General features: G+C 47.0%; 1 protein-coding gene across 1 annotated transcript in view; it reads right to left on the reverse strand.

The window, feature by feature from the left end:
• Window positions 1-23163, reverse strand: part of LOC147106641 (von Willebrand factor C and EGF domain-containing protein-like) — a 109677-nt gene that overhangs the window by 26347 nt on the left and 60167 nt on the right. Inside the window, exon 5 of the mRNA XM_086008499.1 lies at window positions 1467-1586. Within this exon, the coding sequence (XP_085864625.1) occupies window positions 1467-1586 (120 nt within the window). The remainder of the gene's footprint in view (window positions 1-1466; window positions 1587-23163) is intronic.

Raw genomic sequence — 23163 nt, forward strand, 5'->3', positions numbered from 1 at the left:
GGGAGGGGGATGTTTCTGGGGAGGGGGATGTTTCTGGGGAGGGGGATGTTTCTGGGGAGGGATGTTTCTGGGGAGGGGGATGTTTCTGGGGAGGGGGATGTTTCTGGGGAGGGGGATGTTTCTGGGGAGGGGGATGTTTCTGGGGGGGGGATGTTTCTGGGGAGGGGGATGTTTCTGGGGGGGGGGATGTTTCTGGGGAGGGGGATGTTTCTGGGGAGGGGATGTTTCTGGGGAGGGATGTTTCTGGGGAGGGGGATGTTTCTGGGGAGGGGGATGTTTCTGGGGAGGGGGATGTTTCTGGGGGCGATGTTTCTGGGGAGGGATGTTTCTGGGGAGGGGGATGTTTCTGGGGAGGGGGATGTTTCTGGGGAGAGGGATGTTTCTGGGGGGGGGATGTTTCTGGGGAGGGGGATGTTTCTGCGGGGGGATGTTTCTGGGGAGGGGGATGTTTCTGGGGAGGGGGATGTTTCTGGGGAGGGGGATGTTTCTGGGGAGGGGGATGTTTCTGGGGGGGATGTTTCTGGGGAGGGGGACGTTTCTGGGGAGGGGGATGTTTCTGCGGGGGGGATGTTTCTGGGGGTGAGATGTTTCCGGGGGGGGATGTTTCTGGGGAGGGGGATGTTTCTGGGGAGGGGTGTGAGATGTTTCTGGGGACGGGGGTGAGATGTTTCTGGGGAGGGGGGGATGTTTCTGGGGAGGGGGACGTTTCTGGGGAGGGGATGTTTCTGGGGGAGGATGTTTCTGGGGAGGGGGATGTTTCTGGGGGGGTGTTTCTGGGGAGGGGGGTGTTTCTGGGGAGGGGGTGTTTCTGGGGAGGGGGATGTTTCTGGGGAGGGGATGTTTCTGGGGAGAGATGTTTCTCGGGGGGAGATGTTTCTGGGGAGGGGGATGTTTCTGGGGAGGGGGATGTTTCTGGGGAGGGGGATGTTTCTGGGGAGGGGGATGTTTCTGGAGAGGGGGATGTTTCTGGGGAGGGGGATGTTTCTGGGGAGGGGGATGTTTCTGGGGCGGGGGATGTTTCTGGGGAGGGGGATGTTTCTGGGGAGGGGGATGTTTCTGGGGAGGGGGATGTTTCTGGGGAGGGGGATGTTTCTGGGGAGGGGGATGTTTCTGGGGAGGGATGTTTCTGGGGAGGGGGCGAGATGTTTCTGGGGAACACGTCTGGTGTTTCTGGGGAACGCGTGAGATGATTTCATTCTGAGGTAATCAAATGTTGCATAGCTCCTTGAAAGAGAAATATAAATGGGCAGCTGGGGCTAGGTGATATGGGCTACACAGTGCAAACCACTGCTGATAACTCCGCTACAGAACCTGTGCCCTCCAGCAAAGAACAGCTGCACACGGGCAACCCAAGGCCCTCATTCTGCAGACATTTGATGACTAAATCAAAGGAGGGTTACAATACGCCCCACAACGTCTCTCGAAGTTGCATATGCTCAATGTTGATAGGCGCCAATCAGTCTTACCATAGCAGGTCTTCCCATCCTTCCCCAAAGAGTAACCACCATAACAGTTGCAAACAGGCATCCCTCCAATCAGAGCACAGCTTTGGTCACAGTGCATGTTCAGGCATGAGGGTGGGTTTCCTGAAAAACAATGGATACCTTCACAACGAGTGTCACTGTGTCTGAAAGTCCTCAGCAATGAGCAGGGAAACAGGAAGAGGGAGATACTAGATACAGGAAATGTGCAAATGGCAGGGAACAAGAGAGAGGTGGGTGAATGTACTCAAAAAAAAAAACAAGAAAGGAATTGAGAACAAGCAAAGAGAGAAACAGTGAGGGCATAAACTGAAGCCATCCCAGGCCTCTCTCACATGCTTCCTACTAGGCCCAACTGCCCTCTCTGCCAGGAGTAAAGCACTAAACAGAGAAATGCGAGCAAGGAAAAGAGCATTAAATACCATTTAAACAGAGCCCCATGCTCAACAAAACACATCTCAGCTTAAAGATTGACAACTCTGTGGGAGAAAAACATTCAGAATGGCAAATCATATCTGAAACCAATCTTTTCTAGTGTAGGAGTCCAGTTTTTATTTACTCACTGAGGGAGTTCCAGAGCCATTTGCTCCCAAATGCTTTCCTCTGTTGCAAGGTCATGTAGGAACCTGAGCAGCAATGTTAACTTTTCAGCCGCGACAGTGGGGCCAGTAGAAATACCGAGTGGGGTGCCCAAGGATTCGGTGTTGGAACCACTGCTGTGTCCAATTTACGTCAACAACTTGGATTCAAAACATCATTGCAGTGGTTTTGATGCAAACAGCTCAGAAATTACAAAATGAGTTGGGCAGAATGGCCCTGATTATCCTCAGGCCCACTGTGCCAGCGCAAAGGTGGCAGAGCCAGGCACTACTGAGAATGGCTGTGGGCACCGCTGCAGGATCAGCACATTGACCTATGTTGGACAGGTGCCCACCCCTGTAGGGACACCAGCGGCAAAGTATAGGCTTCCCGTTTATCGGAAAGTTTTGATGAAGGGCCGATCACAACTTTCCACTGCTTTCAGATTGGTCCTTAATAGTTGTCCACTGAGAGTTTTCCAAACGTTTCCTTGCTTTTGGTCCATACATTCCTTACCTCTGAAGTTCTGATTTGTTGCTGCTTTACTTTGAGCCAAACACCATGTGATAGCAAAAATATGATGGCGAAGGTGTGACATTAGAGGAAGTAAATGTGACAAACAAGAAGTGCGCACGATAGACAAGGGAGTCCAAAGTTCATGGGGAATGCAGCCTGGTGTATGTGCCGGGATACACCCATCGGGAACCTCTGCTGATGGTCCCAGAGGACTTTCTGGGTTTAACGGCACCCATCTATGCCATTAGGGGAGAATCCATTAGATGCCACAATCTGCAGCACTGTGTCTGGCTTGGAGAGAGATACAAGACCCTCACATGGAAAGGTGAAAGTACTGGCCTTTTTAATGAGACATTAAACCGAGGCCCTGTCTGCTCTCTCAGGTGAACGTAAAGAGATCCCGTGGGACTAATTTGAAGAATAGCAGGGATGTTATCCCCGGTGTCCTAGTCAATATCTATCCCTCAATCAACATCCCTTAAAAAAAACAGAATGTCTGGTCATTATCACATTGCTGTTTGAGGGATCTTGCTGTGCGCAAATTGGCTGCCACGATTCCTGCATTACAACAGTGACTACACTTCAAAAGTACTTCATTGGCTATAAAGTGCTTTGGAAAGTGTAAGGTAAGTTGGTGTGAGTAAGGATGTGCAGGAGCAGGGTAGGGAAGGCAGAGTGATGGGGTGTGATGAGTGGCACAGCAGGATGAGGTTAGTGTGGCTTTGCAGTAACGTTTTGTGATCTACTGAGATCATTGAAAGGCTTGCGCCACTGCAGCCTGGTCCTCCTGACAACATCCCCATCACTCTGCCTTCCCTACCCTGCTCCTGCACATCCTTACTCACACCAACTTACCTTACACTTCCACCCATCCCTCTCTATCTATATTATTATCACTTCCCCATCTCACTAGCCACCCCTCACACTCACCCTCATCCTAGTACAATCATACCAACTAACAACACACAAGAGTAGGCATATTGATACCCCCGCAATGCTGATGAGTGTGAAAGGACATTGGACATTGTAGGGATGCTTTATGGTGGTGTGGGGTGGTGCCAACCTGGTGCATCATGTGGCAGCCAATGTGTGAAGCATCAAATGAAGTAAATGTGGCCATGGTGAGGCCATCCCCGGCCTCCCAGGCAGCAATGTGCTCGGGTGCTGATGCCCTCTGTGCTGTGCAGCATCAGGTGATTGCGGAGAAGGTTGGTGTGGTTGTTGGTACTGCTGGTGTTGGGGCTGATTGTGGTCAGGTTCTGAGGGCCAAGGTGAGAGAGTATGAAGGGCACCCATGCTGATGGAATAGATGGCAGGTGAAGTAGAAATGACAGAAGCAATCGTCAATGGTGGGAGAGGTAATGAGGTCAGACTGGATGGAGACTTGTGTAAAGACTTGCAGCATTCTGAATCTGTAGTGGAAATGCAGTTTAGAGAAGCTAGTGGTTAAGGGAATATTTCTCAATCAGCTGGGAGCTTTGACTTGATATTTGAAGCTGTCAACTCATCAGCTGATTCAATGGCCACTGACCTCCCGCCTCAGCTTCACAGACGAGGTCTAGGCACAGCGGGAAACTGGTAGGAGACCTGTCAAATTCAAAAAGCTGGGAAAAAAAGCATCGTTAAATGGCTGTAAACAAGCCACTAATGATTTGAATTGGGTCCCCCGCCGCTGCCTGTCGGGTCTGCTCAGCGCTGGAACACCCGAGATCGGGAAATGCAGGTGTGTGCGTTTTGACAGTAGGTTCCCGACCTGCTGTCAATCATTTAAAATTTCACAGCTGACTCACCACCCATCCCGCCCGCTGAGCACCGGCAAAATCACGGCCTACGTGTCTCAGTGATCATTCCCCAATCTGACTGGTTGAAGAGCCAGGCTGTTGTTTGTCCTGCTCTCACACGCCACAGATCCCCTGCAGAGGGCGCTGTGCTGAAAAGGATCTCTAAATACCACAAGTTGCTGCTCAAAAGCCCGTGAAAAGACTGAGTGCAGCTGTCGCGTGATGAACGGCGGGCGCCATTCCTTCGCCACTGACCGCAAAATGCAGGCCATAGCGTTTATCGCAATCTCAGGATCTCAGTACTTTTGAAGTATACTCACTGTTATAATGAAGGAAACACAGCAGCCAATTTGAGCACAGTGAGGTCCCACAAACAGCAATGTGATAATGACCAGATCTTCTGTCTTAGTGGTGTTGGTTGAGGGAGAAATGCTGTCCAGGACACGAGGTAGAAGTCTACTGCTCTACTTTGGATAGTGCTGTGGGATCTTTTACCTCCACCTGAGAGGGCAGAGGCAAGGATAATTTGAGAATCACACGTGGTCTAACTTAATGATTGCCGATGCTGCTGCTTTGTAATAGCGCCTGCATTGGAAACAAAGGGCTGGATTTTACCAGCCCTGAGGAAGCGGGACTGCTGGGAAAATTGAAAAAATTGGGAGTGGGTCTCAACCCCGCTCCATGCCATCTTCCCAGGAGGCGGGTCCCCGACTCGCGCAGGGACCTGTCTCCTAGCGGCGGGAAGGGGATTAGAGCCTATTAACTGCTTGTTAACAGGTAGTTAACAGGCAGTTAATAGGCTTTTCCCCATTTTCAGCCTGCTGATACGGGCTTCCCGACGTCGGGAAACCCCGCCAGGGTCAGCGAGGCGAGCTGCGGGTCTGCAGCAGTGTAACTGTGCAAATGACAGCTGCAGAGGTAGTGTGATGGGTGCAATGGTGCACAGGTAAGTATGACAGGTGAGAGAATGTAGTGAGAAATATTTTTATTCTGTTTATATGTATCTGCACGTGACAAGATTTGATGTTTATTTGAAGCCTCGTCTGATCAGGAGACTTGACAGATGGCTTCTGCAATCTCATATGCAGCTGCCATCTGTTTTCTCCTAAGGAGAGAGTCATTGGTGAGCCTGGGTGCAAGGGCTCACCTTTGGACAGTGCCTGTCACTTTAACAAAACCGGCAGATGAAGCGTCATGCACTGACATCATCTGACACCGGCTTTCCCTTAATTGGCCGGCAAGCCTGCAGGGCGGGCTTAACAAGGTCATTCAGGGGAAAATAGCATCAGGTCATCAGACGTCGCTGGGGGCGGGACTAGAACCTGGAAAACAGCAGTCCCGCCCCCAACACGCCTCCTCAGGTAAGATCGCGGCCAAAGTGTCCAGGACTAGAGGAAAGAAAACATTTTGAAAGGGTTACAAATTACTTAACAAAGAAAGAAAAACTGTGCAAGTATGTTATTGTTTTAATTCCTCACGCTTTCCCATTTAACTTTAAGATTGGAAATTGGCTGCAAACACGGAGTATGTGAGTCTGCGCACAGGGCACTAAGGTTATGCAGGTTGGGAGTCAGAAATGGCCAGGGTTAAGCTTCAGCGCAGTGGGAACTGAGGGCAGGCAGGCCTACAATAAGCACACCAGGACTGAGAGTGAGCAGGTCCAAGAGCAAATCCTGTGATGTTCACCTCGGAGTGCAGCTTTCCCTGCCAGTTTCTCTACTTGCCAACACTTTAATTTTAATTAGCAATTCATTTCAAAGTGTCTTTTTCAAACCTGCCCAAAAGTGAAGGAAGTTTCCAGCTGCTTACTCCAACAACAGCTCATACCAACAGCATGTGCTCTGCTTATTAGCAATGTAATTTTAAACAGCTCCAGCAACCTGAGCACTTGTCCCATGTGTGGCCAACTGTTACAGTAACCAGATGGAAAAGTCTTTTAATGTTAGGCGGGCTGAGAGAGGCAGGAAATGGGCACTTTAAAACACACTGCTGAATCTCTCCCACAAATGTCAGAGATTTTACCTGTTGTCCCCGCAACTGCCCCAAGATTTCTGGCAATTACTGTGGCGCCAAATCACTTTCCCAATTTATAGCCATCTCTGTCGACACCCCATGCATAAAAATTAGGGAAAAAATGATCTCTCCCGCTCCATCTCTCTGTCTGTCCCTTATGGTCTCTCTGTTCCCTGTGTCGGTCCCTGCACTGTCCAAAGGTGAGCCCTTTCACCCAGGCTCACCAATGACTCTCTCTTTAGGAGAAAGCAGATGGCAGCTGCATGTGAGATTGCAGAAGCCATCTGTCAATTCTCCCAATCAGATGAGGCTTCAATTAAACATCAAATCTTGTCACATGCAGATACATATAAACAGGTCTGTTTCTCACTGGACCTGTCCTCTGCTCACTCTGTTCTTCTCTCCCTATCGGACCGATTTTCCTGTCATTAACGCCTGAGGTGCATAGTTCACGAGCATTATGGGGAAGGAAAAGGGGTGGAGACCAATGTTCCCCGTAATTTGTCTTCGGTGCACGGCCCCTTTAAGGGGCTGCAAGGCCAATACAAAATTCCGTGCGTGCATGAACTTTAACATTGCAAAAGCCGGTCCCGGGCTTATAGGGAAATTTGGTGTTGACCTGTTAAGCTGGGCCTTCATCCTTTCGTACATAACACACATTTCTGGCAGCCAAAGGGATGAGCGCAGGAAGCATTTACATCCAATGGAAATGAAGCACAGGTGACGTCATAAGATCTTCTGCTTCACATTCCTGCCGTAACACTGGGTGCCTGCCTTACCGGAAGAACGTCCAAATAAACTGGATGCTCCGAGTTGCTAGGCTAAGCCAAGTGGGTTAGGTAGAGTCTGGTACTATTGGGGGGTCTGCGATCTGGCAAAGTTTAGGGGATTGGGGCTTGGTGGTATTTTGGGGGGTGTCTGGTTGCCTGCAGGGGGAGAGGCAGAGGAGAATAGCGACTGTGAGCCTTTATCGATTCACCTCCCCCCCCAAGAATTTTTAAAGGTAGTTTGAAAGCTGGCTCCCCTCCATTGAGCTGGCAACTGGCACTTTGTTGCTTAAAGTATACTTATTTGCCAACTGTATGTTAGAAAATATAATAAAAGCACGCTGCATATGTTCAATCATTAAAGGGGCGATTGTAACTCTCCCTCATTGGCTGGATAGTAGCAGGGCAGTAGTAGAGCGGCTCCATTTCATGCTGCAACCCCACCGATACGTAATTTTAAAGCCACTGGTTTTGGTAGCAAAAAGCCTCATTAATAAATGGACCCATGGCATACTAGGACCCGAATGGAATTTTACCCACTCCTGCTGCTCCACCAAGTGAAGCTGTCAGGAAGCCAGAGGTAAGTTACTCTAAGGTGAGTTAAAAAAAAACTTTCCTTACTCAGCCCTGGAGGAGCAGGTGTGCTGAAAAATACACTGGCCTCGTAACTGTGAAGCTTTTTCTGTCAGACCCCCACCGTAAGGGAATCACGAGAATGGCTGCAAACTTGGAAAGGACCCAGGTCCAGGATGGTTTTGTGGGGACTGAGCCTCTGCCCACCCCTACAAGGCCATCGAAGTAAGGGGCCAGGGCCAGGTCAGCAGTTCCTGCTCCCAAGTCCTCAGCTGCGACCCGGCGTACAATCGGTCGGTGCTTGATCCTGTTGTGTATGTAACCTGTTCCACCTTAAGAGAGCTTAAGCCTGTTCCACCTTAAGAGATGTACTACTTTCTCAGGCTGCTGTAGACGTAATACCGGGGGTGAACACACCGGTATATAAGCACTGTGCAGTAATCTTGTATTCAGTATAGTCCCTACCTCCAACCAGTAAAGACCTGTTTTTATTGTTACTCATTAGTCTGTTTTAATTAACTAAATAATTCACAGACTTAACACTGGCGACGAGTCAGGTTCTTACCCTGCGGCAGTTATTCCACGGCGGTTGAAGAGAGGTTTCAAACCTCACCACTCACCACCCCACTGGAAGTGACAGGCATTAGGACCCTGAAGCCTCCATCAGCTTGTGAACCGGAGTAGAAGACAGGACTGGGGAAGAGAGAGGTATAGGGCGATAGCGATCAGCAGATAAGGGCCGGGCCGCTTTCAAGTGCGAGGCGCAGCCGGGCCATCGATCGCATCCGCTGATAAGGGCCGCACTCGGGGGCTGAAGGGAGACGGCGTCGGGGGACGGGTGAAGACCGCCAAGCGCGGGAAAACCGCCATTTTGTGGGCGGAGGACGACGGCTAGAGCGGGAAGCCGCCATCTTTGATAACAAGTAAAGAAAAGAAAATCTGAGAAATTGCAAATCTACAATGCCTAAACATGGGAATATTAGCACCTTTGATAGTGACCTCGAAGATTGGGCCATATATGTTGAAAGAGTAAAAAATTATTGTAAGGCCAATAAAATTCGTGACCAAGATAAAGCTCTAACATTATTAAATTTAATGGGTGCGAAAACATACGGGCAATTGAAACATCTGTTATCACCAGATGAACCGGCGGATAAGACGTTCGATGAGATTGTTACTGTCCTGAAAGATCATCTAAACCCCACGCCGCTGATGCTAGCGGAACGATTTAAATTTTACGACAGAAGGCAGCTACAGCATGAAAGCAATGCTGAATATTTGCTGGAATTGCGTAAATTAGCGAAATATTGCCAGTTTGGAACGGGACTGACAGAGGCACTTCGAGACAAATTTGTGTGTGGTTTATTTAAACAGGATACACAAAAGCGACTGCTCGAGGAGAATGAGCTGACGCTTGAGAAGGCGGTCACTATGGCAGCAGCACACGAAGCCACAGCGAGAGGCACGGCAGTAATGCAGCTACGGTCACCGGAGCTCAGTGCACACAAATTGGGTGTGAGTTCTGGCAAATGTTATCGTTGTGGAAAGACAGCGCATGATCAGAACCAGTGTTGGTTTAAAAACCAAGAATGTAGAACTTGTGGTAGGCTTGGACATATAGCTAGAGTATGCAGGTCAGCGAAGAAGACCAGCAACAAGAAGTCACCGCAAGGGAAATACGCAAAGGTACACAAGGTGGCCGAACAGGAGTCCGATTCAGACGCAAGCAGTATTGAACTGGCTAGCTTAAGGGTACTCAACGTTGGTAAGGGTGCAGACCTCCAGACAATTTGGGTTACTCTTCAGATAGAAGGAGTCCAAGTAAAAATGGAATTGGACACTGGATCGGCATTGTCGGTCATGAATAAGAAAGATTACAGAAGGTTATTCCAACATATTCCCCTACAGGATACGGAGATTATATTGACAACCTACACGGGGCAGAGAGTGTACCCCATCGGGACAATAAAGGTTGCAGTGGCCAACAAGGGCGAAGGAAGTCAAATAATGGACTTATATGTGCTACCGGAGGGAGGTCCACCACTACTAGGCCGGGAGTGGTTTAGAAACATAAATATGGACTGGCATTCGCTAAAAGCCATAAAGAGTGAGAACTCGGTGCAGATAATCAGCCCAGACTCTAGAACTGATGATGGTAAGACCAACCCATGTGCAAAAGACAAAGTTTCAGCACAGAATTCCACTGAGCAACAACAACATAGTTTAACAGAGAATTCTGAGTCTGTCAAGTCTACTGATATGCACATTTTTGAGGGACATTGGGCTCGAACTCAACTCCATTTCAAACTACAACAGCAATTAGAACAAATGATTCGCCGTTTTGAGCAAGAGATGAATGAAATAAAAAAGTTCTTTGTTACAGATTGGGAGAATCTGGAAAGGCAACAGAAGCAACTGATGGAGAAAATGGAGCAGGAGCACACCAACCATCTGCGCGAGGAGGCCGAATGAATCAAAGCTGATTCAGGTTCTGAAGGTGCGTGCCATAATCTGGTGTCAGAGGAGTTAACGGTCAGCCAACTCCTTCATATGCTGAGGGACAAGACTCTGAAATGGGAAAAACTTGAACACGAGCTGCGATCTTCAAAGGAAAAGGGTTCGGAGCTCTCAAAAGTCATTGAGATGGCTGATGTGATGACACAGACTGAAACGACTGCAACAGAGCAGCCATTGGATGCCAAAAGTACGCTGACTCACGTCAATGTAGAACAACAGACCGCTGAAACAGCTGCTCTGGTAGAGGGATTGCATAGTCCGATCAATCAATCTCCAAAGGAAGTTGAAGTATTAAAATCACAAATGAGGTCACTAGTAAACGACTTGCTGAAAGCCCAGAAAAAGCTGGATGCAGAGGTACACATGAAGAAGTCTCTTCAGGAAAGATGTCTGGATTTGGAACAAGAGCTGGCTAACGTCCAGCTGGGTATGGAGGAAATAGACGACCCTCTCACTGGTCTAGCTCAGGATGACACCGAATATTACCATGACCTGGTGGACGACACCGAATATTACGATGTCCTGTCCTGCCCAGCTTGTAACTTCGACTCCCAAAGTGCAGAAATCATGGAGGAGCACCAAAAGTCTATGGAACATCGGGAGAAGCTGGCTCTACGACGGAAACAGGAGGAAGAGAAGGAGGAACTGCGCATGCAGCTGGCAGCTGTGGCAGCTGACAATGGAGCCCAGAGAGTCTCCAAGAAGCAGAAAAGGAAAAGTAAAAACAGAAGATGACCCATCTGAACCATTATCACCTCTACCAGATCACACACGTGGTCCCTCCGAACGGAGCCAAATCAGTTCGGAAGTTCAAGCTGTTAAATCCATGAAAGGACTATTAAATGAGTAACGTGAACCGACTACACCACAGAGATTGAATCTGTGAACTGTTTTCCGCAGAGACTGAATCTGTGATATGTTACGTTAAACATGAAGTTATATATGTATATATGTTATTACGTTATGTTAAATGGGGGGGATGACTATAAAGCTAAGAAGGGAGGAGTGTTGTGTATGTAACCTGTTCCACCTTAAGAGAGCTTAAGCCTGTTCCACCTTAAGAGGTGTACTACTTTCTCAGGCTGCTGTAGACGTAATACCGGGGGTGAACACACCGGTATATAAGCACTGTGCAGTAATCTTGTATTCAGTATAGTCCCTACCTCCAACCAGTAAAGACCTGTTTTTATTGTTACTCATTAGTCTGTTTTAATTAACTAAATAATTCACAGACTTAACAGATCCCAGTACTTTTTCAACCAGCAACCTTCTTCCCTCGTGCTTCCACACCCTGCCACCACCATCCCAGTACAACCACACACTAAAACCACCTTCCCAGCACTTCCATAGAATCATAGAATAGAATCATAGAATGGTTAGAGCACAGAAGGAGGCCATTCGGCCCATCGAGTCCGTGCCGGCTCCCTGCAAGAGCACTTCAGCTAGTCACACTACCCCACCCTTTCCCCGTAGCCCTGCGAAAAAAATTTCTTCAGGGCTTATCGAATTCCCTTTTGAAAGCCATGATTGAATCTGCCTCCACCACACTTTCAGGCAGTGCATTCCAGGTCCTAACCACTCTCTGAATAAAACGTTTTTCCACATGTCGCCTTTGGTTCTTCTGCCAATCACCTGAAATCTGTGTCCTCTGGTTCTCGACCCTTCCGCCAATGGGAACAGTTTCTCTCTATCTACTCTGTCTAGACTCCTCATGATTTTGAACACCTCTATCAAATCTCCTCTCAACTTTCCCTGCTCTAAGGAGTACAACCCCAGCTTCTCCAGTCTATCCATGTAACTGAAGTCCCTCATCCCTGGAATCATTCTTGTAAATCTTTTCTGCAACCTCCCTGAGGCCTTCATATCCTTCCTAAAGTGCAGTGCCCAGAATTGACACAATACTCCAGTTGAGGCCGAACGAGTGTTTTATGAAGGTTCATCATAACTTCCTTGCTTTTCTACTCTATGGGCTGGATTTTGTCAATGGGGAGCTTTTGGAGGTGGGACTCCCACTTGTTGGGTTTTAGTCCTGCCTCCATCGACTTGTGGCCAACCCACGCTATTTTCCCTTGATTGACCTTGTTAAGCCCGCTCAACGGGCTTAGCAGGCCAATTAAGGGAAAGCCAGTTACAGGTGACATCAGCGAGTGCCGTTTCATCTGTCAAGAGCTTTCGACAGATGAAATGTCATCATTTGACAGCTCTGTGAAGCTGTCAAACACTGGCAATCTGTCTTCTAAGTTGTGTCTTTACTCAAGACTCAATTAGAAAGCCTTCCTGACCAGAAAGCAGAAGGCTGCAGCTTTTGACAGTTCAGCGGCCATTCTGCTTTCTGTGCCGGTGAGCTGAGGGACTCCCGAGACCTGAAGGGAGGAAGCCTGCAGGAAGAAGTAAAGGTAAGTAAAACTTATTAAAACACTTTACACACACCTCACACTTACCTCTGCACACATGCACCCATTACTCACCTGCACACCGGACATCTCGGCCCCTCCGACCCCCGCAGACCGACGGCCCGCGTCGCTGACCCTGGCGAGGTTTGGAGCCGTCGGGAAGCCCACACTTCAGGGCTCAAAATAGGGATTAGCCAAAAAACTGCCTGTTAACAGTTGGCTACCTGCCTCCTGGCAAGATGGCATGGAGGTGGGTTGGGGGCGGGTTGGGCACCCGCCCCCAAATTCTGCCATTTTTCCGGCAGTCCCGCCTCCAAACCCGTCTCCCCAGGGCTGGCAAAATCCAACCCTATGCCTCTACTTAAGAAGGCCAGGACCCCATATGCTTTTTTAACCACTTTCTCAACCTGCCACCTTCAATGATTTGTGCACATATACCCTCAGGTCTCTCTGCTCATGCACCCACTTTAGAATTGTACCCTTTAGTTTATATTGCCTCTCCTCGTTCTTCCTACCAAAATGTATCACTTCACACTTTTCTGCATTAAATTTCATCTACCACATGTCCACCCATTCCACCAGCCTGTCTGTGTCCTCTTGAAGCCTATCACTATCCTCCTCACTGTTCCCTATACTTCCAAGTTTTGTGACATCTATAAATTTTGAAATTGTGCCCTGCACACCCAAGTCCAAGTCATTAATATATATCAAGAAAAGCAGTTGTCCTAGTACCGACCCCTGGGGACACCACTGTATACCTTCCTCCAGTCCGATAAACAACCGTTCACCACTACTCTCTGTTTCCTGTCATTTAGCCAATTTCATATCCATGTTGCCACTGTCCCTTTTATTCCATGGGCTTCAACTTTGCTGGCAAGCCTATTATGTGGCACTTCATCAAACGCCTTTTGGAAGTCCATGTACACCACATCAACCGCATTGCCCTCATCAACCCTCTCTGTTACCTCATCAAAAAACTTAATCGTTAGTTAAACACGATTTGCCTTTAACAAATCCGTGCAGGCGTTCCTTAATTAATCCATACTTGTCCAAGTGATTGTTAATTTCCACACAACTATCACACCATTCCTGGTAGTCCCAGTCCTGAAGCACCCCTTGTATTGATTTCTTTGTGGGTTCAATGACGAGACATTTATGAAAAAGAATGTCTTTTAATCTAAAGTCTGTTCAACTCTTTATACAGCTTTACAGGAGACACGATGCTCGTGATCCATCTAGAACGAAACTGAAACTAAACCAAACTGCTTGTCTCTGTCACATGACCTCTGCTGGTCAGGCACAAGCAATCAATACATGCAAACATGCTGTTAAAGCATCATAAACGAACAGGCAAATACCATCTCTATTTGCTGATATCATTAAATCTCCTTTTCTTAAAACAAAATTATTTTACTTTTAACTAACAACATGTTTTCTTTGTAATAATCTGCATTTTAACTGTAACACTTAATGAACTTACATTATCATTATCATGATCAAGGTTTTTTAACCTTGCTTTGTGTGTTCACATGAAATATGTAACTACACTAGAACTTGAAGAAAGAATAAGATAACATTACTTCCTTCTATAACAAGAGTCCTTAAATTTGCTCAATGAGTCTCTCAGGAGGCTTCACGTGTCTTGAGGATTTTCTGATTGATTGTCCTTGAATCTGAGTTGTTGCCTCAGATGATTGGTTCTCAGCTGTGTGATCAGGTTGTTCAACAGTATCAGTCTCTTGACCTGCTGTGGCTGGTCCCATGAGAAGATCTCGATGATTTCTTCTCAGAACAGCACCCTCATCTGTCTGAATGGTGTATGATCTTGGTTGCACTTCACTCAGGACAGTTCCCTTCTGAGTCCATGTGTTTGTTTTGTCTTTGAACCTTACTTGGTCACCAGTGTGGAGTTCAGGTAGGTTTTATGTTCCTCTGTCATAGTAGTACTTTTGCTTTTCTATCTGTTGTTCTTTGAACTTCCTCACTTTCTCCCCCTCTTTTGTTTTCAGGAGGTTCTCCGGGATGGGTAGGTTTGACCTTAGCACACGTCCCATAAGGAGTTGGGCTGGTGACATACCACACTCGAGCGGCGTTGTGCAGTATACAAGCATGCTCTGGTAGAAGTCAGTTCCACTGTCTTTTGCCTTGTACATCAGTCTTTTCACTGTCTGGACCGATTTTTCCACTAGTCCATTGGACTGTGGAAAGTGAGGACTTGACGTTGTGTGGACAAAGTCCCACTCTTTGGCAAAGTGTCGGAAACTTGCATTGTAAAACTGAGGTCCGTTGTCTGTGAAGACCTCGCTTGCCACGCCATGTCTGGAGAATATGGCTTTCATACATGTTATCACAGCATCTGCAGTGGTGGCGTGCAGTCTACAAACCTCTGGATACAGGGAGTAATAGTCTGTGACTACAAGATAGTCCTTCCCTTGACATACGAATAGGTCAGCGCCTACCTTCTGGTAAGGTCTGTCTGGTGCTGGGTGTGGCTTTAGTGGTTCTACCGGATTGCTTGCTCGATATTTCAGGCATATTGTGCAGTTTGACACCTCATTTGTCACATCTTGGTTGATTCGTGGCCAGTACATCACCTCTCGTGCTCTTTTCTTACACTTTTCGATTCCCAGATGTCCTCCATGGATCCTTTTTAGCATCTCTCTTCTCAGACTCTTTGGGATAACTATTTTACTTCCTTTGTAGATGATGTCTTCGACCACTGATAGTTCCGCCCTGCAGTTCCAGTACTCTGCCATGTCAGGTGAGCAGTCTTGCTTCATGTTGGGCCATCCATCCAAGATGCTTTTCCTTAGTCGTCTCATTGTTTCATCTTTGTTTGTCTCAGTCTTTATGAGCTCCATTTTTGCATCTGCTATGGGCAGTGCACTTGTGATCATGTCCATGTAGGCGTTCACTTTTTCATCCATTGTGGTGTTTGCGGGCTCACTTGGGTCTACAGCTCTGGACAACGTGTCTGCTGTATACATCAGTTTACCCGGTGTGTACGCAACATTCAGTGTATAGCGTTGCAGCCTGATCATCATTCTTTGTATTCTAAGCGGACAGCTATTTAGTGGTTTTTGGAACAATGCAATCAAGGGCTTATGGTCAGTCTCTACACTGATTCCTTGTCCTGCCACAAACTGGTGAAATCTTTCACAGGCGTATGTGATGCTGAGCAGCTCCTTTTCTATTTGAGCATATCGCATCTCCGCGTCTGTCATTGAGCACGATGCATATGCAATAGGTTGCCAGTAGTCATATTTTTGCAGAAGAACGGCACCAAGCCCACTCTGTGATGCATCTGATGATATCTTGATGGGTCTCGCTGGGTCATAAAACCTCAGAACTGGTTCCTCTGTGAGCAGTTTCTTTAGATCGCTCCATGACTTCTCATGCTCATGATTCCATTCCCATTCTATGTTCTCTTCAGTTAGTCATCTCAGTGGCGCCATCTTTTCTGAGAGGTTGGATATGAATTTACCCATGTAGTTGATCATTCCATTAAACCTCTGCACGTCCTTTTTGCATTGTGGCTTTGGCATATTCTCAATGGCGGACACCTTTCTGGGATCTGGTCTGATGCCCTCACTGCTAAGGATATCTCCCACGAATGTCAGTTCTGTCACCCCGAGCTGGCATTTCTCTCTATTCAGCTTCAGGTTTGATTTCCTTGTTGCTTCTAGCACTTTTTTCAGTCGCTCGTCATGCTCAGTTCTCATGGTTCCCCATACTATGATGTCATCCATTGATGTATCAACTCCCTCCAGGTGCTCATAGATCATATGGATAGTTTTGTGATACACTTCAGGAGCTGAGGCAATGCCAAATGGTAACCTTAGGAATCTGTATCTGCCAAATGGACTGTTGAACGTGCACAGTCTTGAACTTGCTTCATCCAATTTCATCTGCCAAAATCCTGATGATGCATCTAACTTGCTGAAATACTTTGCATTTGCAAACTGTGCCATGATTTCCTCACGTGTAGGAAGGTTGAAGTGCTCTCTCTTTATTGCTCTGTTTAGATCTCTTGGATCCAGGCAAATTCTGAGCTTTCCATTCTTTTTGTCCACAACGACGAGGGAACTCACCCACTCAGTTGGCTCATCTATCTTCTGAATCACGTTCAGGCTTTCCATCCTGTCCAACTCTGCCTTCAGTTGCTTTTGAAGAGCAAACGGGACTTTTCTGCATGGATGTATGACCGGTGTCATACTTTTATCTACTCTGATCGTGTGTTCTCCTGGAATGCAGCCTAGACCCTTAAATAGGTCGTTGTACTCTTTCATGAGTTCATCATAGACTGTCTCTCCTTCGCTTTCCACAACGAGGACTCTCTTTACCAGGTTCAGTCTCTCACAGGCTTTTAAACCTCGTATGGCTTGCACATCCTTTGACACCATGATTAATGCTAGCGTGTGCTCTCTGTCCTTGTGTGTTATTTTGACAATGCATCTTCCTTTCACTGGTATATCAGTACCTGAGTATCCTGTCACTTTCACTTTTATTCCATGTATCTTTGGTCTGGGTCTAATTTTCTTAAAATCAGTCTCTGATATCACATTAACTTGTGCTCCAGTATCCAATTTAAATGGAATGTGCATGTCATTCACTTTTAGTGTCAACATCCAGTCTCTTTCTTCTTTTTTGTTTTCAGACACAACATCTACATTGAACTCCTCTATGTCGCTTTCATCAACTGCATGGACCTTGCTTTGTTGCATTTGGTTCTTACAGCAACGGGCATAATGGTTGTTTTTGTTGCAACTATTGCATGTTTTACCATATGCTGGATACTTTTTTGGTGTATGCTGTGTACCGCATCGACTACATGACTTTCGATTGTCCCTTTCATTTTTGTTCGCTGGCCATGCCTCTTTTTTCACATTGGCGCTCTTTTTGTAAACCGGTTTGTGCCCGTTCATTCTCACTGCATCCACGTTGCAGCTATTGTCACTGAACAGCTCCTTTGCCTGCAACTTCACAGTCTCTGTAGCCCTACACAGTGCTATGGCTTTTCCCAGGTCTAGATCTTGCTCTCTTAGCAGTCTTTCCCTTAGACCCTTATCTGGAATACCACACACCAGCCTGTCTTTTATCAGCGAGTCTGTCAGTCCCCCAAATTCACACGATTTGCTTCTGTTTCTCAGTTCAGTCACATACTGATCAATAGTCTCACCCGTTTTCTGTACACATGTGAAAAATCTGTGCCTCTCAAACGTCACGTTACGTTTAGGTATGCAGTAGGCCTCAAACTGTTCCATTATTTTATCTAGCTTCATTTTGTCTCCATTAGCAGCGAATGTGAAATTATTATACACCTCCAGCGCTTCATCACCCACGACATGTAAGAACAGTGACGATTTCTTTTTATTACTTTTCTCGTCAGCTCCGATTGCCGCTAAATACAATTCTAAACGTTGTTTGAATCTCCTCCAATTTTCAGCCACATTACCTGTCAACTGAAGCGTCGCCGGTGGCTGTAAACCTTCCATTTTTTCACTTCGTTAGCTATTCTCCAATGGTAAGCAACGATGTTCTCTTTTGGCTTGCTAATTTGTGGAGGGCTGATTTAACTTCAGATTTTTTCTCTTCATCTCTTTCAATCACTTCTGACACCATGTATTGATTTCTTTGTGGGTTCAATGACGAGACATTTATGAAAGAGAATGTCTTTTAATCTAAAGTCTGTTCAACTCTTTATACAGCTTTACAGGAGACACGATGCTAGTGATCCATCTAGAACGAAACTGAAACTAAACCAAACTGCTTGTCTCTGTCACATGACCTCTGCTGGTCAGGCACAAGCAATCAATACATGCAAACATGCTGTTAAGGCATCATAATCGAACAGGCAAATACCATCTCTATTTGCTGATATCATTACACCCCTCCCATTAATATGTCTCCACAAACCCCTCCCCTTACTCCCAGACCACTGCAATCCTCCCATACCCCACCACCCTCTCCCATTGCTGTGAGTCCCCAACATTACCAAATTACATGGCCCTACGTGGTAAACAAACGTATCAAAGTAATCAAGGCCAATAATGAACAACTCCCATAAAAATATGCAGATGATCACATAACTTGAACCTAAACATGACACCTAACACTTTATAATAAAAACATAAATTCACTTTTTCAATCACCATAAATCAGTGACTCTGATAATATATTATGGGCTGGATTATCCAGCCTGAATTTCAGCAGGGTAGAGGTAGAAAAGAATTATGTTTTGAGTCCTACCGCCGCCTCACTGCCCTCACCTCAATTTCTCTCCTGCCAGGACCGCCTCGGGCAGACCCTATTCCCGCTCATCACATGCCCATGTCAGTGGTGGGTGGAGGGGGGACGGGGGCAGGATCTATGTCCACAGTAGATTTTCCTGCCGTCTGCCTGTGTTAATTCCGCTTCCTGGGACTGTCATGTGGAAGGTGGAAGTAGGCCCTGGGAAGTGATGATAACAGCTATGAGGTCCCCCAATGGAAAACTGTCACACTGGTGCAGTAGGCGGTGATGATCTGAGGTTGGGGCTGAGGCACATTCTTGGGGCAGAGTATAGGGAGCTTTACTCCAAAGCTGGCAACACTGGATCTGGGAATGCTCGATTCGCCAACATCAACACCTCTGCCCGTTGTTACTTATTATTCTATATTTATCTAACTCCAGGAACATCTGATTAGTTCAGTGAAAAGTATTCCAGACATGGTGCTGAAAACTTGGTCAGTTCCAGCAGCCATCTTTCACTCTCTCTACTGAGGATGAAGCAGACACTGAGCAGAGTAAGGTGGTTAATGAGTTGTAAGGTTTTCAACACACACACAGGCCCAATTAATGTGTTGTTTTAACCAGCAGTGGGATTGTTTGGTGGGGGAGTTCTCACCAGTCCCAGGGTTCACTCTTGAGACTCCCTGAAACAAAACTGCCAGATGTCATGGGAGAAATCATGAGCGAGGGAGATGAAATGCTACAGGAACTTAAACATTTTATTAATGAGAACCGGCCATTTGGCCCAACAAACTCACCACTTTTTGACTGTTGTCAACCCCACCTACCTGCCTATCTTCTTACCACAATCCTTCCACATTCCAGAAACACATCTACTCATCCTTTGAACCCATTTATGCTGCCTGATTCAGAGCCTTGCCGTACAACTTATTTCACAATTCTATGACCTGCTGGGTAGAAATGTTCTGCCTAACTTTCCCTCCTACTCTTAACTGCCTAATCTTTGTTTCCCCTGATATTTCAATCATCCCCATATACCAGTCCCTTACACAGGAACAATGTAACCTCATTAAATTTCCAGTCTGTCACTCTGCTAAAGCAATCGCGTACTTTAGTTACCTTTTTCACTGCAGCTAAATATTGTGCTGTCATTTTCACAGATTAATCCACTGTAACCCCTAGATCCTTTTCCTGAACAACACACTGTACCACTTGTGTTACACTCTCTGACACTCTCTGACAGGCTCCCTCAATCAGCAGTGTTAAACGTGAACAAATCACGTTTGGAGAGTCCTGCCATGCCAGGTCAGGAGTTTATATTATTTAACAGTTACCTTCAATTCTGCTGGACCGAGTTGTAAAATACGCTGGCCTGGAATTTGTGGTAAAAATAACGGTGAGGCTGTCAGTGATCACCATTATTAAAGAGTAAATTGGACAGCAACTTCCTACAGCTACATGCGCAGTTAAAAGCGGAAATCATGAAGTTGCTGTCCAAGTTACCCTGGTCCTACACAAGCTTCGCTATAACAGTATCTTGACGAGAGATTCGGCATTCAAATACATGGATGGGCATGAAGTTACTGGGGGGAAAATTCGGTTGGTTTGCACCTCCCGTTAGCACCTTTAGAGGGCGCTAATGGGGCACAAAGCAACTAGCGCCCGTGTGCGGCGATGTTTGCGCCGCTCACGAAATTGACTAGACATTTTGCGGCGGTGCTAAACACTACCGCGATGATCTCCTACGCCTGCAGATCGTGACGTCAGCTGAGCGTGCAACACCCCAGTAGCGCCCCGGACCAGATATTGAGTGGCGCCCCCTGTCTTACTGCCTACCACTAGCAACGACAGATTGAGGGGAGCGTTTTGCAGTCAGGAAGGGACTGGGGGAGCGCTATTTAAAGACGACCGCTTCCTGCCTTTTTTTTCAGCAAAATATTTTCACCACGCATTCTGAGTGAGAGAGAGAGACTGCAGGAGATATTCAAAGCTGTGTTGAGGAGTTTTGGGTACTGAGCAGCACTTTGCAGGTTCTTTTTTATTTGATCTTCCTTGTATCAATTTAGAAGAGAATATGGGGGCTGCACTCTGAGCTCTTTCCCTGGGCCTCTCCATTGTTCTTTCCAACAGATTTGATGTACAGGTCTCTCCAGGCCTAGATTCAAGGCTGCAATTAGCAGGGTGTGGATGGAGAGCAAGAGCAAGAGCGACCCTCCCCTTTAAGAACTGGCCGGTGCCAGTGTGTCTGTGTTCCATTGCTGACTGACATCACATGAGCTTCGCCAGTGTTCTGAGGTAGCGCCTCACTCCTCGGCCGCTCCTCACTCCTGATTTAGCGCTCCAATCACCTCCAGGGGCGATAAAAGCCAAGTTTGCAGTCGGAGGCGATAATTAGCGCCAGGTGCTAAACTTTGCACCCGGTCGATAATCGCGCCCCAAACGGGTCGATACTGAATTTCTCCCCCACTATACCTACGTGATAGATACTCACTAAACACGCCAGAAAAAGTTAAGGCTTGCCCATTACAGTCTAAGTGAATTTTTAACAGTATGATAAGTCGTAATTACTGCAAAATAACCTCTCTGGCCCTGAAAATTAACTTTTACAAGTATGGAGTCTCATTCCTTCAGATTTTAATTATTGTTGGAGATTTTTTTAAACTAAAAAATTGAAATAATGTTTTTTAATTTTTTCTTTCTGTCTCTTTTATCTCTCTCTCTTAATGCCATATTTCTTTTCCGCTCTTTCGTTCACTTTCTGTACATGATTTGGCATTGAATTGAATATTCTAACTTACACTTCCTGGTTCAGACTCTGCATGGAATGTCCTACTCCTGTCCTTAAGTACCACACCAGTGTAAGGGTAAGCAGTCTATACGACAATGCCATGGCCCTACACATGGAAAGTAGGAATGTTCGTGGGTCCTGCACCTAAAGACAGAGATGGGCCAGTACTGTAAGATTTTCAGGTACTCACCCTGACATAAACAATTTGGTTAAACAGACTAGACTGGAACCCAGACTGGAACCCTGTGAGACACATTTGCTATTGGCAGCTATCACAGCCGACTGATCAGCAGTGACATTATGAGTCATTATTATGAAATGTATCCTTGTCATCAGATGCCGACTCAGAAGTAAAAGGAGATGGGCTTTACGATTGGCCTTGTCCCTGGGTAAGGGAGAGGGGAAACCAGCCCATGATTCATGTTGCTGACTACCCAGTGAACCTGCTGGAAAGAGAGCGAGTGTGGACACTGCATGATGACACTCTGCTAGTCCCCACCTTGGTCAAATGGCTTACCAACATTAATTTCACAGCTATTTTTTTTGTGAGGTACTCGGGGCTTCCGGCAGCCGTGAAACCGTACCCTAGCAAGAGTCGCTATCCATGGGAGAAAAAAAAAATGAAATGAAAAAATTTGTCACATCCAAATGCTTTTAAACAGGATATGCAGCTGAACAAAGACTGTACTGAACAGCTGAACCCGAGCCAACATGTAAAAATATACCTGCACAGACAGACATTTGGTATGAATGATGTGGTATGTTGAGGGACAACAGTCACAGGGGTCAGAAAGGTCACTGTGAAAGTAGTTATCAGTCCCAGGCCAAACAGTCAGTCAGTTATCCCGGGAGGCTCTGTTTATCTGCTCTGAGCCGTTCCATTCAAGTTCACAGACCTGCGACTAACTGTAGGTTAGGTGGCAACTTTCTCCCATTGGCTTTCCTGAGAGTTCTCTTCCTGAATAGGGATATCACTTGTGCCAAAGAAAAAGAAAATAATCTTTTTTTTCCGGTTTTGTTCTCTGCCCTAATGGTTCGACTGGGTGTTGACAATTCTCTCGTGCTCTTGTTGAGATACCGCGGCAAACGTGGGAGTCGAGACCAGAGTTAGTGAAACACAACTGCTTTAATCAACCTCATGGCAAAGGGGAACTGGAAAAGCCCGTGCAACCACTTAAATACTCCCCAGACAGGAAGTGCTCCCGGCAGCCTGTCCCTGCGGGAAACAAGTTGCTGGAGGAAAGGGCCCCCGGCTGGGGGCGTCTGCTTAAACTGTCCGTGCCGCCGTGAGCGGATTATGTCCAGTAGTGGTGTGTCGCCACAGAGCTCCCCCCAGAATCTGCTTAGGAGGAGTGGACGAGTCGTGACGGTGGTCTAATGGTTCTGCCGGAGCAGCTCTGAGTGGTCGCCGGTCTAGTTGGTGGGGCCGGGCGGTTCGCCGCCGGCTGTGCTGGCTTGCTGGCGGGACGGCCTCTAGTTGGAGGTCGGGCCACGGCGACCTGTTCCCCTGGTTCTGTGTGTGCT

The sequence above is a fragment of the Somniosus microcephalus genome, chromosome 15 (assembly GCF_052327205.1).
Source record: "Somniosus microcephalus isolate GS21.2 chromosome 15, FLI_Smic_1.0, whole genome shotgun sequence".
NCBI classification, from domain to species: Eukaryota; Metazoa; Chordata; class Chondrichthyes; order Squaliformes; family Somniosidae; genus Somniosus; species Somniosus microcephalus.